Consider the following 25,092-nt stretch of genomic DNA (forward strand, 5'->3'; position numbering starts at 1 on the left):
CAAATTGGTATTAAGACTCACGCATCCCCCACCGGTGAACCAGTACAGATGAACATTATTATACACCCACGCCACCCTTCGTGTCGATACTGAACCTAGTACACCAGTTGCCAACTAGTCATTAGAAGTACGTACCGAAACGTATCCTGGCTCTCTGTGTCGAGTCTCTCAAGCTGAAAGTTGTGCAGCTTGCCTTCATTACCGTAAACCAGGAAGTAGAACGTCTGGATATGAGTCAGTGGGAGTGTCGCACATACAATAAAACAAGGCACAACTGACATCTCCGATACAAATAAATTTGTCTTCTTCCACCTTAGGCGACACACCTTGTAAGTTCATCCAGCCGTCCCCGAGGTCCGTCAGTTTCCACTGCATATCTGCGATGAGCAATTAGGAGGCAGGAGACTCGAGGTTAACGTACAACTTGCACTTTGCTGGAGTCCTTTGGGCATATACAGATATCGTTATTGTCCACGCTCACAAACCCTTCCCAGCCAACGCACTCAATCATGTAATGTCCGGGAGAGAGGGGAAGAGTTGACATGGTCGAAAGAGCAGAGCTGACTACGTATGATGTCGCAGGCTAGATGAAGGATTCGCTTTTCATACACGCCAAACGTGCTCGAAACAAGAGAAGCAACTCTCGGATGCGAGTTCGGGCCCTGTGCTATTAGGCACATTGACAGACTGGGTTGATTGAACGTAATGCAGCTTCTTCGGACGCGAGCATGCCATGATATAAAGCTTTTCCGCGTCGCTGCAAGCGAGGGTACGCCCATAACTCCCGATGGTTTCAGAAGAAAGCCCTCTGCTGGCGTCCACTGCGCGTGTTGAAGCTATTTATGACAGGTTTGCGCCACATCAGAAGAGGCAGATCGTGTTTATCGTCTCTGTCGCGGGTTTTTTGCCTAGTGAGTACTGACTCCTGAGAGTCGCAGTGTACTGCTAATGCAGAGGCACGATGCTGATGAACGTTTGATCAGTGTTCGTCTCAGCGACTTTAGTGCCTGCCATCCCTCAGATAGCTAAAGATCTCAACTCGACGCATGCTGTCGTCAGGTGTGTTATATGTTCATCTGACGTGACATTTGGTGATGGAGCGATTTCCCAGCTTGGCTTTCAGTCTGTCGATCTTGGCAACTGCTGTTGGATCGTTGGTTTGGGCTACGTATTCCTCTTTCTGTGCGTGCATCCATAGCGCATCATGAACTCACGGTAGTGTTGAGTTCTAACGGCAGCCCTACAGATGGACGCCGACCGATATATTTGTGGAGGATGCCATTTTTATGCGCCGGAAGCTGTGGCGTCGCGACGTCGACTTCGCTGCGAAGTCTGTTATTCTGGCGGTTCGTGCAGACGTTTGGATGTTCTGGGGGAATACCGTTGGGTGCTGGTGTTATTGGTGACATCTATAAATTGGAGGAGAGGGGGACTGTTATTGGTGCATTCTTTGGTGTAGGTGATTGTGATGATTGAATGGTTTGGTACTGACACAGTTCTTTCAGGCCACACTTTTTGGGTTCGCTATTGCCCCATTTCTTGGAGGTAGATATTTTTTGGACCGTTATGCATGCTCACTCTAGCGATGTATTTCAACAGGTGCAGCGGCGCAGTATTGGTCTTGGCGCAATTTGCACTATTGCCTTAGTGCATGGGGCCTGCTCGAATTCCTTCTCATACTTAATTTGTTTCCTGAGACAAGCCATCCCGGGACATTGGGCATTGATAAAATACAGCGCAGGAGATGGATCCATGTCGCATGGGTTAATCCTTTAAGTTGTCTCTGGTTGCTTCGGAGTCCGAACCTATTCGCGGTTGTGAGTGCATCCACCGTGTACGTTGCCCACTGGTTACAAACTCATAATTCTGTGGGGTTGTAGATGCTTACGTCGACTCTAGTGCTTCTCACTGACTACGGTGCGTTGATACTGACTTTGTAGTGCATTCTCACATGAAGCAATTTAGTTCTCCTCGTGCCGCTGGCGTATACTATCGTAAGCTGGCAGTCATCTTCTGATCGCATCCTGATCGCGGTGCAGGGCATCCGGTATGGAATCACGAATGAGGCCATCATTGGGGCGTGTTTCCTCCCAAACGGATTGGGAAACTTCAGTAAGTGCAGAGCGTGGTAATCGCACTTCACCAACACAATCTTTAACAGTTGGAGCACCGATTGCTGGCCGCCTATCGGATGTTGTAGTCAAACGATGGCAGGAGAAGCGCAAAGGAGTGTGGTTCCCCGAAGACCGCTTGAGAGCAACATGGATTGGAGGGCTGATCATGGTCCCGTTGTCTATTGGAACATCGGGGCTGATCACGACGTATGTTGGGGGCCGGATTGGCCTTTCATTGAACTTATTGTGTCTTTTTCTGAACGGAATGGGAGTAAGTCCTCCCAGCTGATTTCTCTCACCCTGAGCATGAGGTAACTGACTAATTTTGATTTCTACAGGTCGACTTCGTGTTGAATCCCATTGGTTCTTATCATGTTGATGTAGCGCACTCTCGGAGCGCAGAAGTCATAGCCGCTAGCGCGTCAGTCTCCTTGGTATAGCACCGCTATGAAACTCGAACTCATTCATTTACCCATCAGAGCGATCCGATCAATCATTCTATCTACTGCGACTGCTCTTGTCATCCCATCGGTCGAACACATAGGTGTTGCGTGGACAAACATTATCGCAACTGTCCTTGCGCTCATTGGACAAGGGTGAGGATCTTTTTGACTTCAAGATCGAGGATACTGACATTTTGCCGCTTCATTTTTTCTCTCCCAGGATCATTTTCTTGACGATTCGTTATGGCGATCGCATGAGGGCCAGCGTTGATGTCGGTTTCTCGAATTCCAACTGAAGAACCACCACCATGATCTCCTAATATTGGAGTATATGCGACGCCAGCCCTATGCAATATTAATTCTCGCTACTTTTATGTAGTGGGTTTCACTGAGGGTGTGACTTTTGATCGATTTTGTCCGAAGGGTTGTTTAACTGTACTGCAAATGCACTTTATCAGCACGGTGCGCTTTCTTTCACGTGACGCTTGTACAAGCGCCATTTTATCTTTCTGTCATGTGCTTCATGCGCGTTATTTTAGTACCTTGAGGAGGGCTATTGACTCCCTGAAGGAATGCTATAGTGCTGGAGCGCTCACAATCTCTATCGCGTCTTTTACCTCGCCCCTTGACTTTGCCAGATTTGTATGGAAAGCCGGACGCTCGCGATATGTTACTTAGTGCAATGTCGCACATGAAAGCTCGTCTTCTAGGCGGTCGACACAATCCAAGAATAACACCGGAGCCGCAACGAGAAGCGCATTTCAGCCTCTCAGCAAAGCGTGACAACACGCCCTGGAGCAGCCCCAAGAACGCTGAGGCAGAGTTAACATTCATTTGGTTTCGAGATTTTGCATTGAATGGTATCGAACATCTTGTGTTTGCTTCGTTCTTTTGCTGCGGAACGGTCATTCCTGACTCGCGCGGTCCTACCGGGGGGTCAGATGAAAATATACAGACATTGCACACAATGTCCATCATTAAAATCGAGGGCTTTCCCTGACGTGTGTGAATTATCTTTCAACATGTCAAGGACTGCACCAGTACGCTGAGAATACCTCTATCTTCTTCTCCACCTCGAGGCAGCAAATACCCGAATTGTTTCTCGGTGAGCTATTCTAATACTGCAACGAGTACGCCTTGCTGCTTCTTCCGGTCCGTAGCACTTATCTTGATCATCAAGTCACAGGATGCTACCTTGACAGGAGTTGGGCATGCATATAAATCTCTCCCGCGCTGTAAGCAAGGCTTCACTCGCAATTCACGATGGTTGCAGAAGAGAGCCCTCTGCTGTTGTCCACCGCGCATGAAACTATTTATGACAGGTTTGCGCCGCATCAGAAGAGGTGGATCGTGTTTCTCGTCTCTTTTGCTGGTTTACTGCCTAGTGAGTCCTGAGAGACAGGGATCTATGCACTACTGATGGTCGTTGATCAGTGTTCGTCTCAGCGACATTCGTGCCTTCCATCCCTCAGATAGCTAAAGATCTTAACTCGACACATGCTGTCGTCAGGTGCGTGTTGTAGGTTCATCAGATTTGATACTGAGCGATGGAGCGATTTTCTTAGCTTAACCGTCAGCCTGTCGATCTTCGCGAGTGCCGTCGGGGCATTGGTTTGGGCTGCTTATTCGTCTTTCTGTGCGTGTATCCGTAGCTTGCTGCTTGTCGCGAAGTTGTGGTAGTTTAAAGTCCTAACAGCACTCTTGCAGATGGGCGCCGATGGATGTTTTTGTGGGGGATGCCGTTTTTATGCGTCGGAAGCTGTGGTGTCGCGATGTCGACTTCGTTGAAGAGTTTGTTATTCTGGCGGTTTGTGCAGACGTTTGGATGTTCTGGGGGAATACCGTTGGGCGCTGGTGTCATTGGTGACATTTATAAATTGGAGGAGAGGGGGACTGCTATCGGGGTATTCTTTGGTGTGAGGGACCATGATGATTGAATGGTGTCGTCGGTTTGGCACTGACACGGCTGTCTCAGGCCACACTTTTTGGGTTCGCTGTTGCTCCGTTTCTTGGAGGTAAACGGATTCTGCACGTTTACTATGCATGCTGGTTCTAGCGATGTATTTGAACAGGTGCGGCGGCGCAGTATTGGTCCTGGCGCAATTTGCACTACTCCCTTAGTGTATGGGGCCTGCTCGAACTGCTTCTCATATTCCTCTCGTTTCCTGAGACGAGCCATCCCGGCACGTTGGGCATTGAAAAACTGGCGCGCAGGAGATGGATCCACATCACATGGGTTAATCCTCTGGGTAGTCTCTGGTTGCTTCGGAGTCCAAACCTCTGCGCAGTCGTGAGTGCATTTACCGCATACGTTGCCCTCTGATTTCAAACTCTTGGTTCTGTACGGGATGTAGATGCTTGCGTCGACTCTAGTGCTCGTCACTGATTATGGTACGTTGCTATTGAATGTATAGTGCATTCTCACCTAAAATAATGTAGTTCTCCTCGTACCGCTGGCGTACACTATTGTAAGCTAATGGTTATCTTTTATCTCTCATCCTGATGGCGTTGTAGGGTGTCCGGTATGGAATTACGAATGAAGCCATCATCGGGGCGTGCTTCCTCCCAAACGGACTGGGAAACTTTAGTAAGTGCAGAGCATGGTACTCACAATTAACTAATGCGATCTTTAACAGTCGGAGCACCAATTGCTGGCCGCCTATCAGACATTGTAGTCAGAAGAAAGCGGGAGAAGCGCAAAGGAGTTTGGTTTCCCGAAGACCGCTTGAGAGCAACGTGGATCGGAGGGCTGATCATTGTCCCGTTGTCTATTGGGGCATCAGGGCTGATCACGACGTATGTTGGGGGCCGGATTGGCCTTTCATTGAATTTATTGTGTCTTTATATGAATGGAATGGGGGTTAGTTCTCCCAGCCAAGTTCTCACCCTATGCGCGATGTAATTCACTGATTTTTGCAGGTCGACTTCGTGTTCAATCCAATTGGTTCTTATATTGTGGATGTAGCGCACTCTCGAAGCGCAGAGGCCACAGCCGCTAGCGCGTGAGTCTCCATGATATAGCGCGGCTACGACATTGAACTCATTTGTGTACCTACCAGAGCGATCCGGTCACTCATTTTATCTGCTGCGACTGCTCTTGTCATTCCATCGATCGAACGTGTAGGCGTTGCGTGGACTGATATCATCGCAGCTGTCCTTGCGCTCATTGGACAAGGGTGAGGGTCTTGTCTCTCACTGCAAGATAGCGAGGATGCTTAGCTTATTTTATTTCTTAGGATCATTTTCGTGACCATTCGCTATGGTGATCGCATGAGGGCTAGCGTGGATGTTGGTTTCTCGACTACAGAGAATAATTGATAGATCGATCTTCGTTCATTTCAAGGGAAGCAACGGATTAGAATCAAGATATGTGGAGAATACACTCATTAAATTGCCAATAGACTGATCCCTCATAACGGGACGGGGATACCTTAAGCGAAGCTGATCGCATTATTGATGCTGAATACCGGGGGCGAAGTTTACCGAGCAGCTTGGTTATATGCTTGATACCCGGCAGAAGCAAACCGGCCGGTTCCAATCCGGCTATAAGGCGTATGAGAAGCAAGGCTCCCTAGGGGCGTAATTTCAACTTGAGCCACCAACGTAGACCTGAGGTTGCCACTGCTGACAGCTAGACGACCAGCCCTGTACGATTCACAAGAAACCAAGACTTACCCTATCATGTCATCAATACCTGAGCAATACATCAGTGGTGGTGTGAAACCAGCTGCTCGTATGTGACGAGCGAGAAATTTTAATCATGAGACTGCTACGGCGGACCAGACATGGGAGGCTCACGTGAAGTTGGAAAAAAAATCCCTAAAAATCCTCCCCGCCTCGTTACTCCTCGACTTTTTGATGATATTGCAAGCAGGAGTCTGCTATAACCCCAGAATGAACTTGCTCAAAAGCGAGGTATCCAACTAGAAAATGACGCAGAGGCAAACGGGGAGACTAGGTCGCGGTGACGATGTAATATCACGCGCACTGGTGTCGACAGGTCGCGCTTCATTGTTGTGCTTTTGCGTTCGCTCACAGGTGTATAACTCGGGTATCGTTCATCTCGTGTATTTTCTTCTGGAACGATGATCGATGATCCCTGGCTCATGTGCACTTGTAAGTTCTGTCGGATGAAAACGTGCATGTATACTATTTTTAACACGCACCTGACGTATGTAGATAGCGAAAGTGAGCAGGATTCATTGGGCAATTTCCTCCCGTTGCTTGACAGACACCTTGAAGAGGAATCAGTCAGCGTCAAAAAGATCTCGGTGGTGGTTCAGAGAATTTCAGACGTATGCTGGTAGGCTTCGGCAGGTCCTATGAAACCGGAATCTGGCTAGAACTCCGAGGCTATGTTGACGGAGTTTGAATTATCATCGCGCTTGTCACTGCGGTGTACGTATGACATCGGAACGTTCAACGTTCAACTTTAACGTTGAACTCCCTCGTGCTTTCGGCGGCAGAATGTTCATCGTCATGATGCACCAGACTTTATCTATACCTGGACCAAGCTGCGTAGGCCATCTGTCGAAGCACCCCCACGAGCACAAGTAAAGCCAGAAGCTGATCAGTGGTTTTTGAAATCCGGCAGAATGGAATCAGTATCTTCACTAGTGTTAAGAAGACGCCACTAGATCTACATATGGGTTCTTCAGCACTTCGGGGCAGCAAACTAGAATAGCCCCTTCCGCAACAGTACTAACTCTCTGCTCCTTCCGGTCTGTGGCACCAATCCTAACCGGTCAAATGTCACTGGCTCATAGCCTCATAGGGCTCGGGATAACGTTTTCATTATCCAGCACCCGAAAGCTTTAGTATGATACGTTCTTCAAGTTCCACGGTGTTTGCGCACGACCTCGTAGGATGGCCTCAGAAGAAAGCCCCCTGCTGACGTCAAACAGCGATGGTGCAACTGCACACGACGCTGTTTATGACCGGTTCACGCGAGGTCAGAAGAGGTGGATCGTATTCATAGTCTCCTTTGCGGGCTTGTTACCGAGTAGGCGGTCCGGGTTGTTCGGGTGCACTACATGCTGATTTGAACGGTATCTATCAGAGTTTGTTACAGCGTCATTCGTGCCCTCGATTCCTCAAGTAGCTAAAGAACTTAACTCCACGCATGCTGCGGTCAGGTGGGTGCTGTTGGTGAATGCTGTGGCATTTCGTGCTCAAATTGCAACTTTCCTAGCTTGACCGTCAGTCTGTCGATCTTTGCGACTGCTATCGGAGCGCTTGTTTGGGCCGCGTATTCGTCTTTCTGTGCGTTCATGTTGTGGTCTAGTATTCATTCCAAGTTCTGAACATTGTGCAGATGGACGCCGATCAATGTATTTGTGGGGGATATTGTTTTTATGCGTCGGAAGCTGTGGCGTCGCGACATCGACTTCGTTGCGGAGTCTACTATTCTGGCTGTTCATTCAGACTTTCGGATGTTCTGGAGGGTTGTCGTTGGGTGCCGGTGTTATTGGTGACATTTACAAATTGGAGGAGCGCGGCACTGGTATTGGGGTATTCTTGGGTGTGAGAGATTGAATGGTTTATTTGGTTGCGGGGTACTGACACAGCTGCTTTAGGCTACGCTTTTCGGGTTTGCTGTTGCTCCGTTTATTGGAGGTAAATAAATTCTAGATATTTATGCATGCTGACTCTAGCGATGTATTTGAACAGGTGCAGCGGCGCAGTATTGGTCCTGGCGCAATTTGCACTATTCGCTTGCTGCATGGGGCTTGCTCGAGATGCTTCTCATATACCTTGCGTTTCCTGAGACAAGCCATCCCGGCACATTGGGCATCGATAAGCTGACGCGCAGAAGATGGATCCATATCACATGGATTAATCCTCTGAGCAGTCTCTGGCTGCTGCGCAGTCCGAACTTATTGGCGGTTGTGAGTACATTTGCTAGGAACCTTGCGCGTTGAATACAAACTCTTAGTTCCATGTGTGTTATAGATGGTTGCATCGAGTCTAGCGCTCATCACTGACTATGGTGCGTTCATACGAACTCCTCAGTGCGTTCTTAATGCGTTCTCACATACAATGTCGTAGTTCTCCTCGTACCGCTGGCGTATACTATTGTAAGTTGACGGTCATCTTCCGTCTCGCATACCAACTGTGGTACCTGTAGGGTGTCCGGTATGGCATTACGAATGAAGCCGTCATTGGAGCGTGTTTCCTCCCCAATGGACTCGGAAACTTCAGTAAGTGCGGATTATTGTGGTCACAGATATCATTGACACAATCTTTGACAGTCGGAGCACCGCTTGCTGGCCTCTTATCAGATGTTGTGATCAGGAAGTGGAAGAAGAAGCGCAAAGGCGTGTGGTTTCTGGAAGACCGCTTGAGAGCAACGTGGATCGGAGGGCTTTTCATGGTCCCGTTGTCCATTGCAGTGTCAGGGCTGGTCACGACGTATGTTGGCGGTCCGATCGGTCTTTGGTTGAATTTATTGTGTCTTTATATCAATGGAATGGGGGTAAGCCCTCATAGCTAGTTCAACCTTCGTCAAGCAACTCACTGTTTATCACAGGTCAACTTTGTGATGAACCCGATTGGTTCTTACAATGTGGATGTAGTGCATTCTCGAAGCGCAGAGATCACAGCTGCTAATGTGTCAGTCTTCTTGATATGACGTGACTATCACTCGTAACTCATTCATCCTCAAATGTTTTCCAGGGGGGTCAGGTCTCTCATTCTATCTGCTGCAACTGCTCTTGTTGTCCCATCAATCGAGCACATTGGTGTTGCGTGGACGTACATTATTGCAGCTGTCCTCGCACTTGTCGGACAAGGGTAAGGGTGCCTTTTGACTGCATCTTGAAGATCCAGATTGAATTTTTTTTTTATAGGATCATTTTCTTGACGATTCGTTATGGAGATCGCATGAGGGCTAGCGTGAATGTTGATTTCTCGACCATAGAGACTAATTGATTGATTGATGCAACGAAGAACGAGCTTCGTTTTGGGAAGACCTTTCATATCTGCTTGAAGCCCTTGAGCGAAGATCGGACGGTATAATACTATATGCTGATGTATGAATTGCTTCGTAATGCAGTATTCTACCATTCCTTAATTCCCGCAGTTCGTTTCGATGTTGATGCATTGATGCATGATGCATGGTGCTTCGGTTTCGGCTATGTACGGTAGATCGATATTGCGAATGTGGCTGTGTCGGGCTGTCAGCCACGTGACCTACAGATTTCCAGCACCTTGCCCACTGGCAGCCTCGGCGGGCCTGGTGCAAATTTTCACTGCCAACCACTTGTTGTTCCCGACTGCTATAACATCAAACATGCTTTTCAGAACTGGCAGTCTCGCCAAGAGTCTCTGTGTCCGTCGCCTAAATGAGTGATACTACTGAAGTCTCCGTTTTCACGATTGGGGTCCGGGATGCGCCTTCCTTCGTGAAGACGTAAACTGCTGAACTGATGGGGCTTGTATTAATCCCACTCAACTAGCCATCGTTTCATCATCTCTCCGCAATGATATGCTACATCCACTATTCCGGCTCTCGCCGCCGCCACACTCAACCGCCCGCACGATCATCTCGAGATCCTATTTGACGATAATCATGGTGTCGCGTGGCTCAACGGACAACCGCACTTACACCTCCCAAAGCTGTGCAAAATTACATTTTGGTCAGTCAATTCGCACTCGCGTTGATGTACTTACCTCAATCGCATCGTAGTGTCTCCTACTGTTCGTGGATATGGCTGCTATACTTAAATGGAGCCGCCGCCAACAAAATCCTGATCCGGTAGGTTTCTCCTTCGCATGATGCGATTTAGGTTCCGCAGTGCGGTCATGTACAGTACACGACAACACTTGTCCGAACCTAACCTCATCAATTCACCAGCCAACGTCTTCATCGCCCTCGAACATCATTCATTTCGGCGGATATGTCTATCAAGCCACAAGTCAAAATTGTCCCCATATACTTACCGAACTTGGCCCATTCGCCAACAGGCTGGGTCCTGCGCAACACGTGGATCAATTACTTAATTGTTATCTTCGCCGCGTCTCTGTGGGCAGTCGGTTCTCTATGGGACTTGTATCCTCGCGTCATTTCAGCTGACTTGATGTACAGAGGGACCTTCTTTTATGCCATCAGAATGACAAAGACCACCATGTACTCATCATCGGCCAGCTTGATATCCTCGGCATCATCAAGGAGTGATCCAAAGTTCTTGCCAGATCATCCGCATTTTTTGCGCTTGTGATGTCATTTCCGCTCTCGTTCGATGAAGGCGATAACCGCTATCTCAGGTTGAAGAGCTCGCAGTGATATTCGATTCGCTTAGGCAGTCAGATATGATGCTGTGCATCTGTGGCGTATGGTGTTTATCACCAAGTTTTGTTCATCCTGATTATTGCGATGGACCGGCAGCGTGTACTTAAGGCATATTTGAAGGGAAAGTTGGGAGTGGGAGATATGCCAGTGGTGTTCGGATACCCTGCGGATCTATCACCATGAACCTGGCCTTCAGGGTCGGATTGTTGAGGGAATCGCGAGCTAGTGTAGATCTCCACTCACTTTCCCTTGCACTAACTCGAACGGTGTTCATTCGCAATTCCACAGAGTCCGTGCGCGCTGGCTTTGGAGCAGGCTGTCAACAGTGACGTCATGTAAACCCTAACCCTAAAGTAAGGTTTGAGCGAATCGGCCCCTCATTATGCAGTACGGTGTGAGCAGCTTGGCAATCACAGCCTGAAATGATTTTAACCCTCTTCACAGACCAACGATGCCCACTTGCGCTTGCACCAACCCTCTTCGCCCCGCCATGGAAAGCGCTCGCCACGCCCTCAAGAGCGCAAAACACAAGTCCCGCCACCACCTTGACGCCATCAAGCTTGCGGCGAAAGAGTTCAATGTAGATACCGAGTACGTGGATCTGGTTATCAGGGTGAGCGGTCGTTTTGTTGAGGAATGTCGGGCGTAAATGAAGGGGCACTGTGAAGTTTATTAGGGCGTCGGATCTTGCAAGGGTGCATGGTATTGGCACGGCGAACCCGTGTTTTCGTGCCAAGCTTGACGACAAGGTTTCGTACACGTGAGTTTTCTGTCTGTTTATTGGCGCTATCACCACACTTTCTTACAGGTCGTCTGTCAAACCGAATACCCTCTCTCCTGTTTGGGATGAGACCTGGGTTGTCAAGAAGGTTCCTTCCACAGCTACCTTGTCCGTGGTAGTACGAGAGACAGAGACTGGAGCACATGTAGATAATGATATCGGCGTGTTCCAGACCACAGTAAGTCCGGGTGCGAAAGAGGTTGAAATAATCGGCAAGCACCTCGGTCAGAATAAAGGGTCATTTTGGTTAAACGTATGTCTGCCCCACATTTTATCTCCCCAGATTGTGCTTATCAGCGTTTGGATCTGTCATCTCTTAAGATTCAATCCTATCCATCGGCTCATATTTCAAGATCACTACCATACACGTTTGATGGCCCGATCCATTATTCTCGGCACGACTCACCAACGATGGGCGTTCTTACTCATCTCAGGGACACGCGGCTGTATTCGACATGGAAAATCTATATTAAAGGCATTCCGCGATTCTTTGGGGATACCGTGCAACGATGGAACCACGATTACAAGGCCGCGCGGGCAATTTTCAAAGGGCCTACATCAATTGCAGTGCGTTCCGGCATCGTGGCTGGCCACCACGTGTTATACGCCCGGACCGTGTTGAATGGTTTTGGGGTCATCACAAGTGCCGATGATGTGTTCAAACTGCTGCATGGCGGTCCGCGTCAATTATCGGGTGACGGCAGTCGCGCATTTGAAAATCGCATCAAGCCCGCAGTATACACATATGTTATCGCCAAGGAAGACGAGACCTTCCGTTTCTCAGAGACAGGGGCGGCGTTCTTCGTAGACTTTGCATCGAAGCATGCACTGCATAGCAACTGCGCGAAAAGCGTTGTATACAGCGGTGAGTTCCACCCTCGCCCAGAAGGTGGCTGGGAGAACCTGTCCGATTGCACGGACGATAGCGGAGTGAGATGGGAGTTGGTGATCGATAACAACTCTGGGACATATTCTCCTAATCCCGACCTGCTGGCTAAAGTGGCTCAACTTCTGGAACTCAATTTCGCGGGGATCAACGTAGTTGCGCTTGCACAGGACGATCCGGAATTGAAGAAGAGCAGAGATGCGTGCAGGGAGTATGCACTGACGAAAAGAGGAGTGAAACCTACGGAGTTGGAGCCTCATGTTACTGTGGGCGAGGAGACGCTATCGAATCGAGTTTCAGCACTTCATAAGATCTGAAAGAATACATAATTATTGAGCATTATATTGTTGTCAGGTGTTAGAGAGCAGGTGACATAGTTGATGTAAAGATAAATGGACAAGATAAAAGGGAAATGATTTATAGTGCTTTATTTGGTAGCGTCGTGGATCTCCTGCAGGTCCATCAAGGCAATCACCGAACACGAGTTTCTCAGCCACAAGCTGGTTGGGCACGAGGAGACAGTCAAGCACCGCAACGCTCTCTTGACTCGATATCGTCCACAGTAAATTCTTCTGTTTCTTCTGTCTTTTGTGATGTCTTGCAACCTTTGATGTATGAAACCAATTGTGAGTTTTCTGTTGTTTTTTTTGTCTGCTTGTTTTTTTTTGTTGACCAGACTCGGCGCTCGTTGCAGGGCTTGAATATCGGTGGACATAATGGATACCAGGGATAATTTGACTAGGGCTGCCCTAGTTCAAAATATATCCTCTCTGAATGATTCCTCCATGCTCAAACCAGAACCGCAGCCCGTGTTTACCCTTCCGCCACTCTGCTCGCAACCTTGGCACCCAATTCCTAGCTGCAGCAGTAACCCTTTCTTCTCCATTTTTTCGGAGGAGGACTTCCCCCCTCTTCAGTCTAAACACACACAAGGCGTGCCTGGTCCTTCCAATCTTCTGAAGCAGTCTGGTCCGGTGAGCTTATACCCGACTCCACCCTCCAGCGCCTCTCCATCAAATTGCACCATCCCACTACCAGAAGAAAGAGGCGAATTTACCCCCATATTCACCACCCATACCCCAGGCGTCTTGGACTCGCCGACCGTTATGCGCCGCGAGGACTTAATTTGTCATAGACCTCTAACGCCACCGCCGACGCAGTTACTCTACAACCTAGAGTTGCCAGGCTATGAAGATGATGATGACGACGATTCGATGTTTGACGAGAGTGGGCGCACAACTCCTCATCAGAGTGATTTTGAAGAGGATTTTTACGATGGGATATCTACCATATCGGATAGCTCCGCCGAGTCAGATTCACCGCTCTCGCCTCTATCACCACCCTGGAAGCCACCAGAGCATGGTCTGGCGAAGTCTCATTGGAATGATCCGCCTGTCTCGAATTTCTCGTGGTCTCCTTGTTTAGGGAGCGAGGACATTTCTGATGTGTCTATACCATTATCCAACGACATAACGCCCTTCTCATCTGATCAGGCACTTTACCTTCTTGGCGTCGACCCACCCCGTCCCAGACTCGTGCCGCTCCACATACCCTGGTCATCGCACCAAAACATACACCAACTAGATGAGGACCACCCACCCTTCCCCCACCGTCCCACGCTTCCATTGACAGACATCGACATTGATGACCCTCCAGAGCTCAGATCCCCTCATCTCTCCCTTGCAGGTCTCCCTGAGCTAGAGTACGAAAAAGCGTCACCTCATATACCACCATCATCTCCCAGCAGGCGTTCCTGCTCCTCTCTCCCCGACGACACAGACAACCTACCACCTTCTCCATCCTCTCCTGGCCAATCTCTCCTCTCGCTTCCAGGTGCTGACACAGACGACGACCTCCTCCCCGATGCATCCACATTCGCGCCCCTCACGTCATTCCAAGGTGTCCCGTTCATCCCTAGCCAGCCATTACTGTTTATCCATGATCCGAGGGATGTGCCCCTCCCGCGCTCACCCTCGCCCGAGGATTTTAATCTCTGTCTCTCCTCACACGATATGGACAACGACCCCGAACTTGCACAGCTCTTTGAGTTGCGAAAACGTGCGCTTGCTGCAGTGCAGGGGCCATTTGAGGGCCCGGAATGCACAGAGCCATGCATGCGTAAATCGAGGAAGAAGAGGGAGCGGGAGAGGAGCAAGGAGGTCGGAGCTCTACTGAGGCTAAAGCTGGGCGACAAGCTCGGTATGGATGTAAATGAGGGGAAGAGCCCGGAACGCCGCAGGAAGGGCGTCATTGGGAGTATATCCCAGCTAGTCGCGCAGATGGTGTTCCGGCGGCACGAGGCTTCACGACCGTTGACGAAACGCAAATCGGTGCTATCTGCGCATGAATATGTGCATTCCCCGCTTTCGGCGTGTATTGCTGCTGATTCGTAGCTACGGGGGTTGGATCAGTGGCTGTTTTTTTAGGTGCGTGGGCTTGGATTGCGCGTGCTTTGTGTGGGGTACTTATTTTGGGTGTGTGGATCTGGTGTAGACTTCAGATCTGAGGTGCATTGTTTGGCGCTGTACGCTCAACTGTTATGTTGTTGGATTATGTCCTTTGTATGCCTTTAGCTTGTAATCGCTTTTGACACCGCTAGCACGGAACCGCTCTCCCAAACCCCTTGTTTCAACTCCTTTGTTCTCCATCTATTGGATTTATGCTTGCAGATATAGGAATAGGCGCCCGTATGCGACGGGAAAAAAAAACTAACTACTTTGAAGGCCAAATCGTTGTACATCACACATGCCAGATTCATAATATCTATGCAGTTCCGCTATTGATTCTTTACATGCATTCGTTCATGGTGTTCGAAGTTCGAAGCGCAGCTTCGAGTGGGAAAGCTACGAGCAATTTTGAAAGTTCTGATTCTCGAGATTATCACTTGATCGCGTCAAATCGTTCGCGGTGTCGAGTAGCCGATATCGTGGAATGCAGGTACCTAGTGGTTGTCGCCGATACGTATGTACATGCGCAGGATACTGCGGAAGCGGCCAGCGTACAAACGTGTGCTACGCGGTAGCCTACCTGTACCTGATGCTAACGTTGCCCAGCGCTAGCGCCACGAGCTAAGCCCTTTCAACCGAAGTCATTAAAATTACTCCGAGACTCGAAAACGCGAGAAAAGGGTGCGCACTATACGTGTTACTGCATACACAACGCGCCTCCGGTTCATTTATGTCATGATCAATGAGTAATCAGAATCCGCTCGGATTACTAGGACACGGAGCGATGATGGGCCTGCGCAGTCTCGGAGGCTTTCATTCCGGAGGGGGCTACGTACCCTGAGGCCTGAGATATCATGCCCGCGTTCCTAGACCAGTGACACCGTGATCAGTTCAAAGAGCTTGAGAGAAAGATAGAGCTCACTTGAAAAAAAAAAAGCAAAGAAGGATATCACTTCTCTCTAACCAAATGGGATGACAAAGGTTATGTTGTTGGGCACAGTTGTATTGGCCCTTCATACGAAGTGTCACCCGCGTGTTCTGCCGCCAAATTATGGAAGATTGTCATTGCATGGAAGATAAGACTAGACACGCGTGTCCACTCGAGGATAAAGGACAGGCCCCCAGTACACCCAGTGCAATCCGTAAACCTGCAATATTATTTCGGACAAGACGGGCAATCACCATTCGGATTATGCCGTAGTTCTGAATTCAACGTAATGAGGTGCTTAATCTGAAAAGTTGCGAGTATTCAAATGTTGTGATTGAATCCAACACACTAACTCACGTCAAAAGCATATTTATAACTGCCGGCATGACTGTTTTCTCCAGTCGAAAGCTAGGAGCCTGCGTTTAGCGAATTGATGTCCAGTATTGCCGTGTCCTTTGCGCGGCGGTATAGGCCCTTCAATAGCTTCGGATATGTTTGGAAGCGAATGAAGCACATCCACGGTTCCTGACATATCTTTGACGTAGTGTACCAGACGGTCTTTTTGAACATCACGCTACCCGGGATAATCTTTTGGTGATCTTCTCTTCCCACAGTGGGTCGTTCTAGCAATGGACGATGTCCTCAACCCACGCGTTACTAACAGCTAACCAAATACCATGGTTAAGCAGCGTCGAACAAAGAGAAAAAAAATAGGCACAAGTGTCCTCTTTGACCAGGTCTGTTTTTGTGCGCCAGGAACTGACAGTGGAGAGATGGTCCGAAATGCATGTTATTAAGAAGATGAATGACAAGGCCACTACACTTTTGGCAATTGACTGCATTGTAAAACTTGCAAGGTATTGTCAGCGCAACTCCTCACGACGGCCAGAAATAACTTACTGGAGCGATCTAATAGCAACCGCTACAATTGCCATGGATTTCACTCCGTAATCTGATGGGATACCAGAATTGTCGTGAAACAGCTCGGAAAGGAGGCAGAAAACGTTATCCCCAACTCGGAGTAGCAGTACATTGCGGATTGCATCATCTCGGGTCTTCTACAAGTCCACGGGATCGATGCCATAGATGAGCTCCAGAATTCTACAGTCAGCAAGGTTTCGGTGATCATAAGAAGGATCATCGCAAGATCAAAAGTTAGAACTCCTGGTCGTATAGCAGCCTAAGAGGTTGTTGTGCGTCTCGATATGAACACGATGAGCTCGCCGGATGTAGTAAATTTAGGTGCTTCGTAGTCTCTCCTAGACAAACCATAGATGAATGAACATAGTTGTTCCTTTGTATTATGGTGCCATCGCTGAAATTGTCATGAAGACCTACAGTTGAACGGCGGGTCTAGAGAGGATTTCGTACGTGAGGAGTCTGAGCAGAAATTGGTAACAGTGATTGGTTTAAGCGGGACATACGCGGACTCGCGGGATGACCTACAGCTCCAGATATTGCGATATTGCTCATGTCTTCCTTTGCGGATAATCACAAGCCGATCAGAAAGTGTTAGATATAGATATGCCCCCGCGAGTTTGGTCATCTGTCAGGCACAGGTCCTGAAGAGCCGCAACATTGGGCGGTTGAACAATTCTCAGCCCGAGTCGGACTGGTGTGTGCTGGCCTGAAAGCTGGGGCACCAGGTTCGAATACCGGTTCAGCCAAGGCTGAAAATGAAATGAGCCATTTCGCGTTGTGGTGAGTGGCGAGATGGAGAAACAGGGAAGATGAGCGGTCATTTCTATCGTGTTGTACAGACGATCATTCGACGGGATGATGGTTTCCTAGACATGCACGTCGGATTACGGGTCAAAGAAGCAGCATCACAGTCATACCGAATCACACCGTGCCCATTCGACCAAGTGCTGCACCTCAGCGCCACCGTTATCGAAATGTTCTGGTAAGTAGGGTCAGCGGCGAATCCATTGAACGTTTGAAGCTGTAAACATATCATGATGAACTTTAATGCAACCGTGAAGTTCAACTTGTAGGTTCCACCTAATAATCACGGTAAGTATACGTGCAGAAGGCAAAGGTAGAAAATGAGATCTAGCACTTTCAAGGTCCAGGGAGTCAGAGTTCAGATTATACGTACTTACTAGTACTTTGATGTTGCAGTGTGCAAAACATGAGAAAGCTGACTAATGTAGGCTATATATGTCACGACTCTAGATCTTCTGTTATCCATCAACTCAGACTACTACTTAGTTGATATATGCAATGCATCAGGCTCTACTCTATCCCGAAGTCCTCCTGGATATATTCACGCATGTGAATGACATCCTGGACCCATCTTATGCCGAAAAATCATTGGCTCGGAAATCCTTTGCAGCGCTTGCAACGACATGCAGAGCCTTCCATGAGCCCGCGATGGATTCGCTGTGGGCTGAAATAGATCGATTGGAACCACTGCTAGGCTGTGTAACGAGGCTACATCCACTAATATATCATAGTGATCGAATAGTGAGTGCAGACTAGTCATGTTCTAGTTCATTGGCTGACCGAGCATCTAAATAGTGGGACGACAGCCAGTGGGCAGAAGGTATAGAACCATTATCGGCCGATGAGGCCCGTCAATTTTTGCGTCACTCTACCCGTATTCGCTCATTGGAAGTATTATCCCATCGCCTTTTTCTCCTTCTCTCAGTCATCCCTGTCGAGGCATACGTCTTCCCGAGACTGAGGTCGTTAACTCTTTCCACCGAATATCTGGACCTCTTCATGTCCCACACGCTGCGCCGTCGCTATCTAGTAACCGTCAATGAAGATCTTCAATCTATTATGACCCGTTGTGCTGCTTTGGAGCACTTATCCGTCAACGCTTCTGATGACAGCATCGCAGATGAGAGCACAGCAGATGAGCTGTCCCTTCTGTCTAAAAGTGTCTGTTTATGCAAGCGGCTTGTAACTCTTTGTTGTCCACTGCTCGACTGGACAGCATGGAAGCACCTCTCCAACCTGCCTACCCTTCTCAGAGTAGAAGTTGGTGACACGAACAGTGACAGTGACCTTCCTTGGCCATTGGGACGGGATATCGTCAATTTCTCACCATTCCTTAACGTCACGGCTCTTTCCTTCCTCATGCACAGTGCTGCATACGTTATCACATTCATGCAACACTCACAATTCCCTTCGCTGAAAGAGTTCAAGATGGATGTCGATTTTCTGTATTCATCAGAGCCTGAGCAACTCTTTCGTGCGCTGTCTCAGTGCAACACACGTCGGACCCTAGAAAGCGTCATTATTTGTTCCTTTGATCCTGGATCTCAGGACGCCCCAGACAACTATTTGTCAGCGATTCCACATTTCCTTTGCTTCACACAGCTGCGAACCTTGGAGCTCGCGGTTTTTGATTCCTGCATCTATCTGGATAATGACATTCTCTTGGAAGCCATGTCAACTTGGCCGCATCTTCGCAATCTGGAAATAAAAGACTCGAGACTTCGTCCTTCTCCCGTCACATTCCGCGGATTGTTCACAGCGCTCCGTCTATGTCCACAATTGCTTGAACTGCGAATTTCAATCGATACTGCGAACATCGATATCGATCCTGATACTGAACCAATACAATACAACTCTCTACGAATATTGGAGCTGGACCCATCCGAGTTTGTAATAGCAAATCCTGAAGCTCTCGCTCGCATCATTCTCGCCTGGCTCCCTTGTGTCGACCGTGTTAGCGCTAGCGCGTTCGCTCGGAATTGGGATAAAGTTAACATGCATCTCAAATCTTTGAAAGATTCTGCGCTGCATGTCGCTGGAGCCTCCTCAAACAACTGAGTCCTGACATATTCATGATCAGGAAATATCTTGCAGGTGTTACGCTCCTTCGTGTTCGTTCGTTAGTCGTTGTCGTTGCAGTTGACTGTGGTTGTGGAATGCTTCTCCCGTCTGACCGTTAAACTGCTGTACCACCGTGCTGTATTATTGTCACGCATTTTTGTAGAGTATCTCCACCCACATGAAAGGATCCGCACTTCAGTTCCGTTCGTCTATGTCCCACTTACATCCTATCAATGGATGCTAAGCAGCGTTCTAGCGGAGTTCCAAACCACCCGCACACCGTCCCAGCCAGTTCCCATCAACTAAACCAGCCATGGGCCACGAGTTCACCAGTGTCCAAGCCCCATAATCCGTCGTTTGGAGTTATTTGACCTGTTGGACAGTAGCGTGCTGTCCGCTTAGATACGTGTGCAGCTCGCCTGCCTTGATTTTTTTTTCATAATGCCTGTCTCAACATCATAGGCTTTCAGCTCCGGAATCACAAGCAGTGACAACCCATCGACCATCCGTTGTTGATGTTGTCACCGCTCGTATTTCCATCTTGCGAGCATCCCGCGGTTGTTCAATCACCTTACCTGCCTGGAAGTCTCATCGCGGAGCAGTCTTTTCCCAAGATCTGCTGATTATATGCGCCATCGGGAAAGTAAGGTATAGATGTAATACCTGGCATATCATCCTCCGAGTCAGGATTATGTTAATTAATAAACCGAACGGCAGTTAATCAGCCGATATGTCCTTTGGATGCGCTCGAGGGTGTTGTGGTGAGCTATCCTCGTGCGCTGTAAGCCTGATGCAGATAGTTTTTATAGCACTTTCCCTGCTGAACCTGATGGTCAATTCATCCGCGCTGGCAGTTCAGATTAGAGTTGATGTTAAAAAGAAACTAGGAAGGATGAGAGTTATCGAATGTGAGCCCATCGGTCGTCCTTGCATATATCCTAACGCGCTTCTGCATGGCAGGTGTATTTTCGTATCACAGCCATGGCCGAAGGTGTCGTGTCAGAACGTCAATCTCATGTTCATTCTTCATTTTCCATATGCCGCCAGTCTCTTACAACGCGCATCCGATTAAATTCCGCGGATTATTCAAAGTGCTCCGTCTACGTCTAGACTGCGTATACTGCGAGTTGCAATCAGTATCGTGAATATTGTATCGATCCTATAGCCGAGTCATTTCTTACTACCTTTATACTCATCGCATGTGCTCTTCTCTCACATAGGAATGCTGAGGCTGTCACTCACACCATTGTCTTCGTGATCCCTTGCGTTGAATCGACAATGTTGAACGCAGCAAGCTGCGAACCTAGAGCTGCCCAATCCATAAATTTTAATATCATACAAAATCGAGGTACCAGCTGCTACAAGCGGAGACTCTTCCAACTCAAAAAACAGCGCCCATGCGATCGGGTCTCAATGAAAAAAAATTACAAAAGAAATAACCATACCACTACACGTAGCACCTCGACAAACTCATCCCGAATTCATAGATTGCTTCGCGATGTTCACCAAGCCCCAAAAATCACGTCCGTTCAGCAAATTCGCACCCTTTCCATCAACATAATCCAGAGCCTTGTTCAGCAGTGCTTCCAACAAATCTGGTTGCGCAGCCAGATGATGCTTCAGGTACGCCACAACAACCGCAGTCGCCCATATATTCGCGTCGACCTGCTGGCTCGCTGCATTGGTCAACATTTCCACGCCCACAAGCATCCCCAATCGAAGCGATGGCGTAAACGAGCCATCGAAGCTCTGCAGTGAGATGATATCATGTGCCTTTTTAAGCTCAAGTGGTGAATGAGGGGCGGGCATGAGTGGAGGTGCTGCATGTCCTGATTGTTGTGCCTCTGGTGGGACCAAATCAAAGACTGGCGATGGCACGCGCTTGATTGGATCTTCCGGCGGAGGTACGGGGCTAGGCGGCCTAGAATATGACCATCGAGAGCTAGATGGAGAGCCTCTATATGAACTCAATGTAGAGAATGTGTCCGTGCACGAGTTGTAGTGTCGAAATGAACGTTCACTCTGAATGGATGGCGAGCCCGAGCGGGCTTGTACAGTGGAATAATGTATTCCAGGGAGTGACTTCTGGCGGCTTCGGGTGGTCGGGGGAGGATCTGAGAAGAAGAAATTGTACGCTGCAGAAACCGCCTGAGACAAGCTGTCCCAAACAGTCTGCAGGGCGGGGACAACTGTTCCTGGATCACCCCCATCAGCAGCACCCCCGTCAGCACCATCAGCAGTGACGTTAACGTAGCCCTGTTGCCACCGAGACTTTTGCCCCGACGTTGACCGATGCAGCCCGCTCCTAGCTGCCTCCCGTCCAGACTCTACAGCAACAAAGGATGTGTGCTGGCTGACAAGCTGGTACTCAAGTCCTAAGCGGACGATCGCCGCTTTTCGAATGTCCTCATCTGAAGCAGGCGCGATGGGTTTGGGAAGGAGCGCCCGACCCTCCGAACCTCCCAAGTGCTTTATGAGTTCTCGTGCAGCTAAGGTATGCAGGAGTGGAATGGACGACCGCTCGTCTTTAAATGGTTTCACTGCTGTGACAGGTACCACGAGCTCGAGCTCCTTTTCCAAGTCTTTAACCTTGGCACGCAACCTGACTTCGCGAGGAATCGATCTAAAAGTTGTGATCGCGAAGACATTGAAGCGAATTCCAGGGAATATCTTCGTGATTGTATGCGGGGCCTGCTGTATCGGAGGTGGAAGCTCTAGCTGTACGATGCTGGGCGGCAGGGGGTGATGGTGATTCAAGGGCGTGAAGTTGACAGCTGGCGGGCTCCCAGAACCGTGCCAATCAACTGTGACATGCTCAATCTCGCGTGTCCGGCCAGCGTTCAGGAGCCTCGCACACTTCCCTGTGATGTCCTCGGTTCGAACAGCGAACAGACATTCACCTCCACCCTCACGAGCAATGCCCTCACACATGTCCGATGAGACATGTTCGCCGATCCCAAGAGTGAATACTCTCAATAGTGCATTGGGCTTGGAGCTCTTCACAGCCTTGGAGACAACCGCGAATGGGTCTTGACTTGAAGGCTAGTCCATTGTCAGTTCGAAGAGTCAAAGCCGAGTCATTAGACACGCACATATATATTCCCGTCAGTGAGGACGAACATAGCAGTCGGGCGGTCGCAGTCACGTGACGCAATAGCGAACTGCAGGGCTCTTGCAATTTCTGTCCCCCCGTAGTTTGCTTGCATGGCTTGTACATTCGAAATCTGTACACATTACTCGTTAGCTTATTTCTCTGGATTGTGACTAAATTTAGTTACCGCACGCTGCATTCCCGGCTGATCAAATGGTACACTTTTCCCCCACAGACCGTCAACCTTGGCCCCAAAGCTGAAAATATTGAAAGTCGTTTGTGAATCCGGCAATAGGTGAAGAAGCATCTCCAGCGTGCGCTTAGCAGTCTCCATTGGGGCTCCCTTCATGCTTCCGCTGCGATCAATCACGAATATGTACTCTTGCGAAGTGACGGGAGGCATCTTGAACTTCGGTATGAATAAGAGCTGCATAGCAATGGTATCACCGCCACGCTGTTCAGCGAAACACCGAGGCTCGTCGAGTCCAAGAGCATGCACTGTCAATACAAAGTCTCCGTCGAGGAACGTCGGAGACGACCAAGCTACGGCCATCCGTCGTTCAGATTTTCTTCCCGTGCGCGACTTGTAGCGCTTGTAAGTAATTGTCGGGTGAGTAGGACTGCGTATCTCCTCGATCTTCCCACTGGTTTGAACGTCCACAGCGATTTTAACAAACGTCTTTTCATTAGCTGTGGACGCATCGAGCATGGCTGCAGGTTTCTCGCCGTATCGTTCCGCAATGGCCATTGGAAGCTGTAGACGGACATGGTCCTGTCTTCCTTCATCCAAAAGATCCATGACAAACTGTTTGCTCATCAGACAAAGTATTGAATGGGCTGAAAGTGCACTCACAGTCAATCTTGCTGTGACCTTCTGCCGGGCGGGAATGGAGCCAATTGAGATCGTAAATACTGGATCAAGGTCAAAGTTAGCGCTCGGCCAAGATCATCGAAATTTAGCTGTCATACTGTCGTCCGTCACCAATTCTACAAGCCCTGCAGTCTTTCCAGCATCCAATGCACTCTGGAAAGCCTGTGCAGCATCTGACTTCTCCTTCGCTACACCAACAATACGACCATCAGCATGCTCAAGTTCAAAAGCACAAGCTGCAGCGCTCGCTGGAAGAGGGAATACATATTTGGCCCGGCTGGTGGGGCTGTCTGACACATTCTCAAACACTTGCGAGAGCACAACCCTCGCAGATACTAGTACAGGAAAACAGGAGTACTGATTAGTAGTTTTAGGCTGCGCCACCACGTATATACGCACCATCAACCACCCATACTCTAACGTCGACCTCTTGAAGCGGCAAATGCAAGAGTTGTTGATCCGGGGAGCGATGTACGATTCCTGCGTATCTGCTCATAGAGTGATAAGATAAGGTGGGGATATCGTCAACACATCCTTGATCGTTTTATAATTGGAGTTTGACGCCCGGGCTTCCTGTGCTGCCATTCGGTGGCAAGCCATTTCAAAGTTCTTTGTGGGCGTGAACAGGAATATCTAGGGCTATGAAGCCTGTGTTGCTGTTCTGTTGTTGTTCGATTTCCTGTGATGAACTGCGGCCTGCCAGCTCCAGGGGCTTCTTCCAGGCAGTCTGCAGGTAAATTCGAGGACTGGATGAAGTATTGTCATTCAATGAATGCACAATGAATAGTGCCCCGCCTGCCCAATTGAATATCGCGGCGTGGCATCTGAACTTTGAAGTGCCGCGGAGAATCTCAAATGGAGTCTAGAAGCCCCAAGGGTGGCACTGTGATCCGATTCCGATTCCGATTCCAAATCACGTCTGCCGCTCACCACTATCAATCATCGCAGGCCCCTACCGTGATGACAGTACCAGTTCTGTGTCGATACAGTGCAGATCTATGGCGCTGGATCTGTTCAACTATTTCCACACAAAATACACACACACACACACAAATGATTTACACAACACAGAGTCGCGTACCGTTGCCGAGATGTATCAGGATGCTTTAGGATTAGCGTGACTTCCCGTTTTGGTAACACCGCACGACGACAAAATGCTCGAGCTCGCTGTTGAGGACAGCGAGCTCAAATAGTTGCCTAATCCTTCACCCTTTTCACTAGTTCTTTTGAGGGAAAAAAAATCATCTGTAGCTTAACTATGCTATTTTGACCATAAATCTTCCATACTTACAATATTCGCCCATTCCTGTCATGGGCTTATTATGGGCTCAATTAATGATGTATTTATTGTATTAGAACTTCTTTTTTTTTTTTAGACAAGCGAGTCTATTATATATCCACTGACACTGTCTAGCTCTATATAAACGCTTATAGCGGTGCTTAGGGCACCGGTCC

General features: G+C 48.8%; 7 protein-coding genes across 7 annotated transcripts; 6 read left to right on the forward strand and 1 right to left on the reverse strand.

The window, feature by feature from the left end:
- Positions 1–787: 787 nt before the first annotated feature.
- Positions 788–2,853, forward strand: DEU56DRAFT_909100 (major facilitator superfamily domain-containing protein; the record flags this gene model as incomplete). Its single annotated transcript, XM_041357067.1, has 11 exons — positions 788–911; positions 984–1,182; positions 1,239–1,455; positions 1,506–1,545; positions 1,600–1,817; positions 1,881–1,917; positions 1,966–2,112; positions 2,162–2,385; positions 2,453–2,535; positions 2,594–2,710; positions 2,778–2,853. The coding sequence occupies 11 exons, from the start codon at positions 788–790 to the stop codon at positions 2,851–2,853; spliced, it is 1,482 nt and encodes a 493-aa protein (XP_041212129.1).
- A 967-nt stretch (positions 2,854–3,820) lies between these two features.
- DEU56DRAFT_926364 (major facilitator superfamily domain-containing protein) lies at positions 3,821–6,289 on the forward strand (the record flags this gene model as incomplete). The annotated part of the gene is made up of 13 exons (XM_041358587.1): positions 3,821–3,941; positions 3,992–4,067; positions 4,123–4,193; positions 4,265–4,473; positions 4,533–4,572; positions 4,630–4,847; positions 4,912–4,948; positions 4,997–5,025; positions 5,072–5,144; positions 5,194–5,417; positions 5,477–5,559; positions 5,617–5,733; positions 5,794–6,289. The coding sequence occupies 13 exons, from the start codon at positions 3,821–3,823 to the stop codon at positions 5,873–5,875; spliced, it is 1,380 nt and encodes a 459-aa protein (XP_041212130.1). The 3' UTR covers positions 5,876–6,289.
- Positions 6,290–6,946: 657 nt separating this feature from the next.
- DEU56DRAFT_881589 (major facilitator superfamily domain-containing protein) lies at positions 6,947–9,701 on the forward strand. The gene is made up of 13 exons (XM_041356106.1): positions 6,947–7,559; positions 7,617–7,692; positions 7,749–7,819; positions 7,872–8,080; positions 8,134–8,173; positions 8,228–8,445; positions 8,510–8,546; positions 8,606–8,634; positions 8,685–8,757; positions 8,809–9,032; positions 9,087–9,169; positions 9,233–9,349; positions 9,406–9,701. The coding sequence occupies exons 1-13, from the start codon at positions 7,424–7,426 to the stop codon at positions 9,485–9,487; spliced, it is 1,395 nt and encodes a 464-aa protein (XP_041212131.1). The 5' UTR covers positions 6,947–7,423; the 3' UTR covers positions 9,488–9,701.
- A 1,433-nt stretch (positions 9,702–11,134) lies between these two features.
- DEU56DRAFT_782266 (uncharacterized protein) lies at positions 11,135–12,940 on the forward strand. Its single transcript, XM_041352086.1, has 4 exons — positions 11,135–11,460; positions 11,516–11,607; positions 11,656–11,881; positions 11,950–12,940. The coding sequence occupies exons 1-4, from the start codon at positions 11,299–11,301 to the stop codon at positions 12,829–12,831; spliced, it is 1,362 nt and encodes a 453-aa protein (XP_041212132.1). The 5' UTR covers positions 11,135–11,298; the 3' UTR covers positions 12,832–12,940.
- An 8-nt stretch (positions 12,941–12,948) lies between these two features.
- Positions 12,949–15,383, forward strand: DEU56DRAFT_782273 (uncharacterized protein). Its single transcript, XM_041352087.1, has 2 exons — positions 12,949–13,140; positions 13,209–15,383. Exon 2 carries the CDS (start codon positions 13,231–13,233, stop codon positions 14,905–14,907), a length of 1,677 nt encoding a protein of 558 aa, XP_041212133.1. The 5' UTR covers positions 12,949–13,140; positions 13,209–13,230; the 3' UTR covers positions 14,908–15,383.
- Positions 15,384–18,038: 2,655 nt separating this feature from the next.
- DEU56DRAFT_81167 (uncharacterized protein) lies at positions 18,039–19,933 on the forward strand. Its single transcript, XM_041353563.1, has 2 exons — positions 18,039–18,355; positions 18,410–19,933. Exons 1-2 carry the CDS (start codon positions 18,113–18,115, stop codon positions 19,670–19,672), a joined length of 1,506 nt encoding a protein of 501 aa, XP_041212134.1. The 5' UTR covers positions 18,039–18,112; the 3' UTR covers positions 19,673–19,933.
- Positions 19,934–20,992: 1,059 nt separating this feature from the next.
- On the reverse strand, positions 20,993–24,446 carry DEU56DRAFT_81180 (uncharacterized protein). The gene is made up of 6 exons (XM_041353567.1): positions 24,037–24,446; positions 23,736–23,972; positions 23,620–23,678; positions 22,954–23,571; positions 22,768–22,899; positions 20,993–22,717 (listed from the first exon to the last, which is right to left on the reverse strand). Exons 1-6 carry the CDS (start codon positions 24,131–24,133, stop codon positions 21,146–21,148), a joined length of 2,715 nt encoding a protein of 904 aa, XP_041212135.1. The 5' UTR covers positions 24,134–24,446; the 3' UTR covers positions 20,993–21,145.
- Positions 24,447–25,092: the final 646 nt, after the last annotated feature.

This window comes from Suillus clintonianus, assembly GCF_016758775.1.
Source record: "Suillus clintonianus strain FC179 chromosome Unknown DEU56scaffold_12, whole genome shotgun sequence".
Lineage (NCBI taxonomy): Eukaryota > Fungi > Basidiomycota > Agaricomycetes > Boletales > Suillaceae > Suillus > Suillus clintonianus.

Excerpts from the sequence above, each read along its gene's own strand:
- DEU56DRAFT_782273 (XM_041352087.1), top strand. The coding sequence starts at position 13,231 with ATGGATACCAGGGATAATTTGACTAGGGCTGCCCTAGTTCAAAATATA.
- DEU56DRAFT_881589 (XM_041356106.1), top strand. The coding sequence starts at position 7,424 with ATGGCCTCAGAAGAAAGCCCCCTGCTGACGTCAAACAGCGATGGTGCA. Across the intron at positions 9,033-9,086 it reads TTTATATCAATGGAATGGGG|GTCAACTTTGTGATGAACCC; the intron begins GTAAGCCCTCAT and ends TGTTTATCACAG. Across the intron at positions 9,350-9,405 it reads CTCGCACTTGTCGGACAAGG|GATCATTTTCTTGACGATTC; the intron begins GTAAGGGTGCCT and ends TTTTTTTTATAG.
- DEU56DRAFT_81167 (XM_041353563.1), top strand. The coding sequence starts at position 18,113 with ATGCATCAGGCTCTACTCTATCCCGAAGTCCTCCTGGATATATTCACG. Across the intron at positions 18,356-18,409 it reads TATATCATAGTGATCGAATA|TGGGACGACAGCCAGTGGGC; the intron begins GTGAGTGCAGAC and ends GCATCTAAATAG.
- DEU56DRAFT_81180 (XM_041353567.1), bottom strand. The coding sequence starts at position 24,133 with ATGAGCAGATACGCAGGAATCGTACATCGCTCCCCGGATCAACAACTC. Across the intron at positions 23,973-24,036 it reads TAGAGTATGGGTGGTTGATG|TATCTGCGAGGGTTGTGCTC; the intron begins GTGCGTATATAC and ends TTCCTGTACTAG. Across the intron at positions 23,679-23,735 it reads AGAATTGGTGACGGACGACA|TATTTACGATCTCAATTGGC; the intron begins GTATGACAGCTA and ends ACCTTGATCCAG.
- DEU56DRAFT_782266 (XM_041352086.1), top strand. The coding sequence starts at position 11,299 with ATGCCCACTTGCGCTTGCACCAACCCTCTTCGCCCCGCCATGGAAAGC. Across the intron at positions 11,461-11,515 it reads ACGTGGATCTGGTTATCAGG|TTTATTAGGGCGTCGGATCT; the intron begins GTGAGCGGTCGT and ends GGCACTGTGAAG. Across the intron at positions 11,882-11,949 it reads AAGGGTCATTTTGGTTAAAC|ATTCAATCCTATCCATCGGC; the intron begins GTATGTCTGCCC and ends TCATCTCTTAAG.